Source organism: Nicotiana tomentosiformis, chromosome 8 (assembly GCF_000390325.3).
Source record: "Nicotiana tomentosiformis chromosome 8, ASM39032v3, whole genome shotgun sequence".
Classification (NCBI taxonomy): Eukaryota; Viridiplantae; Streptophyta; class Magnoliopsida; order Solanales; family Solanaceae; genus Nicotiana; species Nicotiana tomentosiformis.
In genome coordinates, this window is record NC_090819.1 from 72,325,552 (window position 1) to 72,336,463 (window position 10,912).

General features: G+C 41.4%; 1 protein-coding gene across 1 annotated transcript; it reads left to right on the forward strand.

Annotated features, from left to right (window-relative positions):
• The first annotated feature begins 229 nt into the window (after positions 1-229).
• Positions 230-679, forward strand: LOC138897666 (uncharacterized). Its single transcript, XM_070183664.1, has one exon. The coding sequence runs from the start codon at positions 230-232 to the stop codon at positions 677-679; it is 450 nt and encodes a 149-aa protein (XP_070039765.1).
• The last annotated feature ends 10,233 nt before the right edge of the window (positions 680-10,912 follow it).

The window sequence follows — 10,912 nt, forward strand, 5'->3', positions numbered from 1 at the left end:
TCAGCAGCAGCAGTGGAGCCGTTTTAGGCCCAGTCAGGGCAACAGGGGATCCAATCAGCAGGGTCGTCATGGTGATAGATTCCAGCAGTAGAGGAAGTCCCCATGCCCTAGGTGTGGAAAGATGCACCTAGGAATATGCTACATGGACTTACCCATACGCTACGGATGCGGATTGAGGGGTCACATTTAGAGGGATTGTCGTTCATCCCGCCAGGGTGCGGGCAGGGGAATGGCAAAGCTAGCCAATTCTGCCGCTACTACATCCGCAACACCTCCTCCAGCTCGAGGCACTCCAACACCCGCAGGGCGTGGTGTAGCTAGGGGTGGAGCACAAAGTTCAGGAGGATCTGGACATTTCTATGCTATGAGGGGTCGCCACAATTCAGAGGCTTCTCCAGATATTGTCACAGGTATATTAACCGTCAAATCTCATGATGTATATGCTCTTATTGATCACGGTTCCACTATGTCATATGTCACACCTTATGTTGCTATGGAATTTGGGATAGAACTAGAACAGCTTTATGAGCCGTTCTCTGTATCTACTTCGGTTGGTGAGTCTATTTTGGTCGCGCGGGTTTATAGGGATTGTGTTGTCACGTTACGTGATCGGAACACCGTGTCCGATTTTATTGAATTGAGAATGGTCGATTTTGATGTGATAATAGGGATGGATTAGCTTTATTCATGTTTTACTAAGCTTGATTGCCGGACCAGAACTGTTAGGTTTGAATTTCCAAATGAGCCAGTTATTGAGTGGAAGGGTGATGATGTAGTGCCGAAGGGTAGGTTTATTTCTTAACTTAAGGCCACAAAGATGATCAACAAGGGATGTATTTACCATTTGGTCCGGGTTACGGACACCGATGCTGAGGCACCTACACTTGAGTCTGTTCCTGTTGTGAATGAATTTCCAGGAGTCTTTCCGGATGAACTCCCAGTAATCCCACCAGACAGGGAGATTGATTTTGGGATTGATGTGATGCCAGACACACATCCTATATCTATTCCACCCTATAGAATGGCACCGGCATAATTGAAGGAGCTAAAGAAGCAATTGAAAGATTTGTTAGAAAAGGGTTTTACCCGACCTAGTGTGTCGCCTTAGGGCGCACCTGTTCTCTTTGTAAGAAAGAAAGATGGGCCACTACGTATGTGTATTGACAATCAGCAGCTTAATAAGGTCACAATCAAGAATAAGTACCCACTGCCAAGGATAGATGACTTGTTTGATCAATTGCAAGGTACCAGGTACTTCTCCAAAATTGATTTAAGATCCGGGTATCACCAATTGAAGATCAGGGAGCGGGATATCAATCCTACGCGATCGCGAGCCTCCTCACGCGGTCGTAAAGCATTAAGCACGTGGTCAGCTTCTGCTTCATTTTCTCTTCGCGAACGCGGACTTGCCCACGCGATCACATAGAACAAATTCTCATCTGCCAAATTTAGCCAACGCGATCGCAACCCAATCCACGCGATCGCGTATAAGGAAATTAGTGAAAATTTCCAGGAGATATCAGCAATGTTCCAAAAGCCAAAAATGATCTGTTAGCCGTCCGAAACTCACCCGAGCCCCTTGGGACCTCAACCAATTATACGAACAAGTCCTATAATATCATACGAACTTAGTCGAAACCTCAAATTACATCAAACAATGCTAAAACCGGGAATTATCCTCCAATTCAAGCTTAATGAAACTTAAAATTTCCAACTTCTTCATTTGGTACCGAAACCTATCAAATCAAGTCCGATTGACCTCAAATCTTGCACACAAGTCATAAATGACTTCGGAACCGGATTCCAACCCCGATATCAAAAAGTCAACTCCCCGGTAAAACTTCCAAACTTAAATTCCTATTTTAGCCATTTTAAGCCTAATTTAACTACGGACTTCCAAATAAAATTCCGAACACGCTCCTAAGTCCAAAATCACCATATGGAGCTGTTGGAATCGTCAAAATTCTATTCCGGGGTTGTTTTCACAAAAATATTGACCAAAGTCAAACTTGGTCTTTTAAAGCCAACATAAGGAACCAAGTGTTCCGATTTCAACCCAAACACTTCCAAATCCTGAACCAACCATCCCCGCAAGTCATAAATCATTAAAAGCACATAAGGAAAGTTTTATTTTAGGGAACGGGATTCTAAAAGTCAAAATGACTGATTGGGTCATTACATTCTCCACCTCTTAAACAAACGTTCGTCCTCGAACGGGTTTAGAATTATACCTGGAGTGCTGAATAAGTATGGATATCTGCTCCCCATGTCTTCTCGGCCTCCCAAGTCGCTTCCTCAACTGGTTGGCCCCTCCACTAGATTTGTACTGTAGAAATCCTCTTGGACCTCAACTGGCGAACATGTTTATCAACAATGGCAACTGGCTCCTCTGCATAACTCAAGATATTATCTAGCTGAACTGTGCTAAAGTCTAACACATGTGATAGGTCGGTATGATACTTCCAGAGCATAGATACATGAAAAACCGAATGAACTCCCGATAGACTGAGAGGCAATGTAAGGTCATAAGCAACCTCCCCAACTCATCTCAACACCTCAAATAGGCCTATAAACCTTGGGATCAACTTGCCCTTCTTCCCGAATCTCATAATTTCCTTCATCGGCGAAACCTTCAAGAGAACTTTTTCACCTACCATAAATGATAAATCACGCGCTTTCTGATCTGCGTAGCTTTTCTGTCTGGACTGTGCTATACGAAGTCGCTCCTGAATCAACTTTACCTTTTCCAAGGCGTCCTTTACCAAATAAGTACCATATAACTTAACCTCACCAGGCTCAAACCACCCTATGGGTGAACGACATCGCCGACCATATAAAGCCTCAAATGGAGCCATCTCGATACTGGATTGGTAACTGTTATTATAAGCAAACTTGGCTAAAGGCAAGAAACGATCCCACTGACCTCCAAAGTCAATCACACATGCCCTGAGCATATCCTCCAAAATCTGAATCGTTCGCTCTAACTGCCCGTCAGTCTGCGGATGAAAGGGTGTGCTAAGCTTTACACTGGTCCCAACTCACTCTGTACTGCTTTCCAGAAATGTGAAGTAAACTGAGAACCTCTATCTGATATGATGGAAATTGGCACACCGTGCAACCGAACTGTCTCCTGAATATAAATCTGGGCCAACCTCTCAGAAGTATACGTAGTCACAACCGGCATGAAGTGTGCCGACTTGGTCAACCTGTCGATAATGACCCAAACTGCATCAAACTTTCGCAAGGTCCGCGGCAACCCAACTACAAAGTCCATAGTGATACGTTCCTATTTTCATTCTGGTATAATCATTTGCTGAAGTAAGCCACCTGGCCTCTGGTGCTCATATTTAACTTGCTGGAAATTTAGACACCTAGCTACATACTCAACTATATCCTTTTTCATTCGCCGCCACCAATAATGCTGCCTCAAGTCACGATACATCTTCGTAGCACCTGGATGAATAGAATACCGAGAACTATGTGCTTCCTCTAGGATCTTTTTCCTTAGTCCATTAACATTAGGAATACATAGATGATCCTGGAGTCGCACAACGCCATCCGCTCCAATAGTGACTTCCTTGGCACAACCCCGTAGTACCGTCTCTCTAAGGAGCATTAAGTGTGGATCATCATACTGACGAGCCTTGATCTACTCAAATAGTGAAGACTGAGCTACAACACTTGCAAGAACTCGAATGTGCTCTGAAATGTCCAACCTCACAAGTTGGTTAGCCAAGGATTGAATATGCAAAGCTAATGGCCTCTCCTCTGCTGAAATAAAAGCCAAACTACCCATACTCTCCGCCTTTCTACTCAAGGCATTTGCAACCACATTTGCTTTGCCTGGATGATATAGGATAGTAATATCATAATCTTTTAGTAACTAAAGCCATATGCGCTGCCTCAAATTTAGGTCCCTCTGTTTGAAAAAATGCTGCAAACTGCGATGATCAGTGTAAACTTCACAAGACACCCCATAAAGATAATGCCTCCAAATCTTAAGAGCGTGAACAATCGCAGCTAATTCCAAATCATGTACCGGATAATTCTTCTTGTGGGATTTCAGCTGACGTGAAGTGTATGCAATAACTCGCCCTTCCTGCATTAATACACAACCCAAACCAATGCGTGAAGCGTCACAATACACTGTATACCTCCCCGAATAGGAAGGTAACACTAACACTAGTGTTGTAGTCAATGTTGTCTTGAGCTTCTGAAAGCTGGCTTCACAATTATCGGACCATCGGAACGGAGCACCTTTCTGGGTTAATTTGGTCAAAGGCACTGCAATAGAGGAAAAACCTTCCACGAATCGACGATAATAACTTGCTAAACCCAGAAAACTCCTGATCTTAGTCGCCGAAGTGGGACGATGCCAATTCTGAACCGCCTCAATCTTTTTGGGATCAACCTTAATACCATCACCCGATACAAATGCCCCAAAAATGTTCCTTCTTATTGCGCGAGTAGATCAAAATGTCATCAATGAAGACAATGACAAACGAATCAATATATGGTCTGAATACCCTGTTCATCAGATCCATAAATACTGTCGGGGCATTAGTTAAACCAAAGGACATCACCAGAAACTCATAATGACCATATCTAGTCCGAAAAGCAATCTTCGAAACATCCGAATCCCGAATCTTCAAATGATGGTACCCCAACCTCAAGTCAATCTTAGAGAACACCCTAGCACCCTGCAACTGGTCAAATAGATCATCAATATGTGGCAACGGGTACTTATTCTTAATAGTGACTTTGTTCAATTGGAAATAATCAATACACATCCGCATTGTTCCATCCTTTTTCTTCACAAATAATACCGATGCACCCCAAGGCGATACACTCGGTTTGACGAACCCTTTGACTAGTAACTCCTCAAGTTGTTCTTTCAATTCTTTCAATTCTTTCAGAGTACGGTGGAATAGATATAGGCTGGATATCTGGAGCCAAGTCAATACAGAAATCAATATCACGATCAGGTGGTATACATGGAAGATTTGAAGGAAATACATCGGAGAACTCCCGAACTACACGCACTGAATCAATAGCCGGAGTCTCTGCAATAGTATCCCGAACATAAGCTAGATAAGCTAAACAACCCTTCTTAACCATGTGTTGAGCCTTCATAAAAGAAATAACCTGATTAAATGAACTAACAGACGAACCCTTCCACTCCATCCTAGGCAAAGATGGAATAGCCAAGGTAACAGTTTTGGCATGACAATCTAGAATAGCATGATATGGAGATAACTAGTCCATACCCAGAATAATTTCAAAATCGATCATCTCGAGCAATAAAAGATCTGCTCTAGTTTCATAACAATAGAATGTAATAATACACAACCGGTAGAACTGGTTCACAATAACAGAATCGCCTATAGGAGTGGACACATAAACAGGAGTACTCAAGGACTCACGAGAAACACCCAGGAAATGAGAAAATAGAGATGACATATATGAATACGTAGATCCTGGATCAAATAATACTGAGGCATCTTTGCCGCAAACAAAACTAATACCTATAATCACGGCATCTGAGGCCTCTGCATCTGGTCTAGCCGAAAAAGCATAGAACCGAGCTGGAGCGCCAACTGGCTGGCCTCCGCCTGGCTGACCTCCACCTCTAGGACGACCCCTACCCACCTGTCCTCCACCTCTTAGTGGTCGGACTACTGGTGGAGCAACTGGTCCGGTAAGCATAGGCTGCTGACCCTGCTGTACTGGTCTACCTCGAAGCCTGGGGCAAAATCTACGCATGTGCATGGGATCCCCGCAATCATAACAACTCTTCGGTGCGATGGGCTGCTGAATAAGAGTCTGGCCCTGGGGAACTGAATACCCACTGGGAGGACCCTGAATAGCTGGTGGGCGATAGAACTCTCTGGTATAGCACTGAGATAAGGTCGCACTGGAGCACCTTGAGGAGGCGGTGGTGCTGGATATGGGGGCTTGCTGGAATGCCCTCTCACGAACTGACCTCTGCCCCCAGACAGAGCACCTCTGAACTCTCCAAAATACCTAAACCGCTTATCACTAGTAACCTGCTCCCGTCTACGCTGTTGTACACCCTCAATCCTCCGGGCTATCTGTATGACTAGCTTATAAGAAGTACCCATCTCAACCTCTCGAGCCATAGTGGCCTGAATGCCAGTATGTAAACCCGCAACAAACCTCCACACTCTCTCCGCCTCAGTAGAGAGTATCAAAAGTGCATGGCGAGATAACTCAGAGAAGCTCGCCTCATAATCGATCACTCACATCTGACCCAGCTGGAGCTGCTCAAACTAAAACCGCAACTCTTCCCACTGAGAGGGTGGAATATACCTGTTCAAGAAAATACGAGTGAACCTGTCCCAAGTTATGGGAGGAGAATCTGCTGGTCTGCCAAGAACATAAGACTGCCACCATCTACGGGCTCTGCCCTCTAGCTGAAAAGTAGCAAAGTCTACCCCATGAGACTCCAATATCCTTATGTTGTACAGTCTATCCTTGCACCGATCAATAAAATCTTGGGGATCCTCATGTCGCTCAACCCCAAAGACAGGAGGATGTAGTCTAGTCCATCTGTCCAATAGTTTTTGAGGATCAGCGGCTACAGCTAGCATGGGCTCAGGTGTAGCTGTTGTCACTGGCTGGGCTTCACCCACGGGTAGTGCACCCTAGGTCTGACATACAGCAGCTGCCTTTCCATGAGCCTGTACGGTAGGGGTCTGTTCTCCTCCGCCCGCCTTAGATGTGGCTGGGTCTGTCGGAAATAAATCCGCCTGAGTCATATTGTCCATGAACCGCAACATACAACCCATGACATCCTAAAACTCTGGTGCAGATGTGAAATCTACCGGAGCTGGCTCTACTACAGGCACCTCACCCTGTTCCTCAATAATGGGATTCTCTGCTAGACCCACTGGCGGCATAACTGGAATAGTCTTGGGACGTCCTCTCCCTCTACCATGGGCTGGAGCCCTCCTTCGGCCTCTAGCAACTGGGGGAGTAGCTCTTCCCTGGTCCGGAACCTCATTAGAGCGCGTTCTCACCATCTGTGAGAGAATAAAAGAAGGATATTTAGTACTACATTAATTGCACGATGGAATATGAAGAAAGGTAGTTTCCTAACACCTTATAGTCTCTCGAAGATAAGTACAGATGTTTCCGTACCGATCCGAAGGACTCTATTAGGTCTGCTCATAACTTGTGAAACCTACGTGAACCTAGTGCTTTGATACCATGTTGTCACGACCCAATTTTACCTATATGTCGTGATGGCACCCAACACCATAGCTAGGCAAGCCAACTAATAAATTAGACATATATCGTTAAAATTTGAATCCAAGAAAAACTATAAGACACCAAATTCTACCAATGTGTGTGCCAAGACCTGGTATCACAAGTGTATGAGCATCTAGTAGATTATACAAAACCTCTACTACTGTCTGAAATAAAAATAGACAGAATGAAAAATACAAGGAGAGACACTGGTAGCTGCAGAACGGCTCAGAAAGGCAGCTCACTACTATGCCCCTGGATAATGTGGGTGTAAGACGATATGTCCTCCACTAGTATTTACCTCAGGTCCTACGCAAAAAGTACAGCAAGTGTAGTATGAGTGCGTAAACAACGTGTACCCAGTAAGTATCAAGCCTAGTCTCGAAGTGGTAGAGACGAGACGACCGACTTTGACACTCATTATGGGTCAATAATAATAATTGAAATAAAACTATAATATCTAAATTAGAATGATTCACAGAATTTACAATAATTTATTTAACCAGCAGAAATAATAAAATTCCTTCCAATGCAACAATTCTCAATATATTAATTAAATTTCTTCAATTCAAAATAATTTCCAATTTATCAATTAATCTCATTTACAGGAATAACAAATAATTCCTTAGCAAGCAGAAATAATAATTCTTTAAATTCCAAAGATTCTCCAATTTATCAATTAGCTTCGCAAGCTGAAATAAACTATCAAAGTATCGTGTAATTATTATTATTATTAAGCACGATTTATGCCGAGGTCGTACGGCCCGATCCGGAGTTTCGTGTACACTGCCGAGGGACGTGCGACACAATCCATAGATGCATCTATCCTGCCGAGGCGTTCGGCCCATTCCACAAGAAAGGAGGACATTTTCTTATGTACCTGCGGAAGGAGAGTATATTTATAATAAGATAAATTCGGGAGGAAGAACAATTTCTCTTAACAATTAATTAATTTAAACAGAAAATCAAGCATATGAGATTTTCATCCTTTAATACTTTTATCAAAAAAATTCGCAATATATTCATATATATCAGTTAATATTAATTAAACAAAGAATACAATTTACACAAGTAATTTATGCTTTCAGTCCTAAACTACCCGAACTTTAGTATTAATAGTAGCTACGCACGAACTCTCGTCACCTAGTGCGTACGTAGCCCCCACAATTAGCAATAATTATTTAATTTAATTACCTATGAGGTAATTTCCCCCTAACAAGATTAGACAAGAGACTTACCTCAAATTTGCTCCAATTTAATCCACTAGAAGGCCTTTTCCACGATTATCCAACTCTGTCTGGCTTGAATCTAGCCAAAATAATTTGATATAATCACTAAGAATTATAGGAATTAATTCTATAAGAAAATACTACATTTTCAATAAAAATTCCGAAATTAATTAAAAACAATTTCGTAGGGCCCACATCTCGGAATCCGATGAAAGTTACGAAATATGAATGCCCATTTAATCACGAGTCTACCTATACTAAAATTTCTACATTCCGATAGTACTTCGGCCCTCAAATCCTCAAATCTATCTAAGAGGGTTTTCAAACGTTTTCAACTTAATTCACCAATTAAATAATAAAAACAGTGATGGATTCGGATAATTTAACCAATATTGAGTTGAGAACACTTATCCTATTGTTTTCTCTAAAAATCTCCCAAAATTAGCCTAAATCCGAGCTCCAAATCGTTAAAAATGGAATTCGTCCCATTTTCAAAAATTAAACTCTCTGCCCAGTGATTTCTTATACGCGATCGCGAACTTCCTCACACGATCGAGTAGCACAAATTTTTCTGCCCAGAAATTAACTCTACGTGATCGTTGAAAATCCCACGTGATCGCGAAGCACAGTCTCCGCAAGCCTAAGCGATCGCGAGCCTCTTCACGCGATCGCTAAGCATTAAGCGGTGGTCAGCTTCTGCTTCGTTTCCTTTTCGCGAACGCGGCCTTAGCCACGCATTCGCATAGCACAACTGAATCCAACCTACGCGATCGCGGACTTGCCCATGCAATCACATAGAACAAATTTTCAGCTGCCAAATTAAGCCTACGTGATCGCAACCCAATCCACGCGATCGCGTATAAGGAAATCAGAAGAAAATTTCCAGCAGCTATCACCAATGTTCCAAAAGCCAATAATGATCCGTTAGCCATCCGAAACTTACCTGAGCCCCTCGGGAGCTAAACCAATTATACCAACAAGTCCTAAAATATCATACGAACTTAGTCGAAACCTCAAATCATATCAAACAACGCTAAAATCATAAATCATCCTCCAATTCAAGCTTAATGAAACTTTAAATTTCCAACTTCTTCATTCGGTACCGAAACCTATCAAATCATGTCCGATTGACCTCAAATTTTGCACACAAGTCATAAATGACATAATGGAGCTATGTAAATTTTCGAAACCGGATTCCAACAACGATATCAAAAAGTTAACTCCCCGGTCAAACTTCCAAACTTAAATTCTAATTTTAGTCATTTCAAGCCTAATTTAACTACGGACTTCCAAATAAAATTTCGAACACACTCCCAAGTCCAAAATTATCATACGGAGCTGTTGAAATAGTCAAAATTCTATTCCAGGGGTTATTTTCTCAAAAATATTGACCGAAGTCAAACTCGGCCTTTTAAAGCCAACATAAGGAACCAAGTGTTCCGATTTCAACCCAAGCACTTCCAAATCCCGAACCAACCATCCCCGCAAGTCATAAATCATTAAAAGCACATACGAGAAGTTTTATTTTAGGAAACGGGGTTCTAAAAGTCAAAATAACCGGTCGGATCATTACACCTAATATATAATATTTTAAAATTAATTTAACTTTGCCTACTAAACATTTCCTTACAACTTGAACTATGTAAAACTCCTAATATTTAGAAATTTAATTAACATAACCAAGAATTTTTATATCGTTAATAACTCTAATATGGTATCCAAATCAGTATAGAACTCTCTTACCTCTAATAAGTAAAAGTACTTCTAATAAATTCATATACTTTTTCTCTTCTCCGATCTCTATTTGCTCTTCTTTTTATGTATCCTTTCCTTTCTAATAGCTTTTTACCCCTCCCCTTCCCCCTCCCCCCCCCCCCAACACAATTATATAGTTTCTTATTCAGTTGTTGGAATATAATTCAAATCCATAGTAATTATGGTGCATTATTTTTACTCTATAGTAGAGATGCGATTTTATTTTTGCATTTTTGGATCAAATTGTAATGCAGTCATATATTGATTTCATAAATATTTGGGATATTGTTGGTTATTTAACTAGAAATAGAATTCTTATTTCATATTTATTGTTAAAATCCTTTATTGGAGATGAATTATTTGTTCAACGATTAGAAGTTGATTTTCGCTTTTGTTTTAGAAGAAATTTAACTGTAGATTAAGTAGTTTGAGAAGCACTTTGCATTGGAGCATTAGGGTATGTTATGGCTTTATCAAATATAGGTTTTGAAGATTCAGAGAGCCAAGAAAAGCTAGAACCCAAGAACTAGGAAGTTAGAGTAATTCACAATACCATAACGTGATATAAAACTTTTTACTGTAACTCAAATCGGTAACATTTTTTGCTTTAGTCTTAATCGATAAATTATTTTTTTATATTGATTAGTTATAGGAGGCTC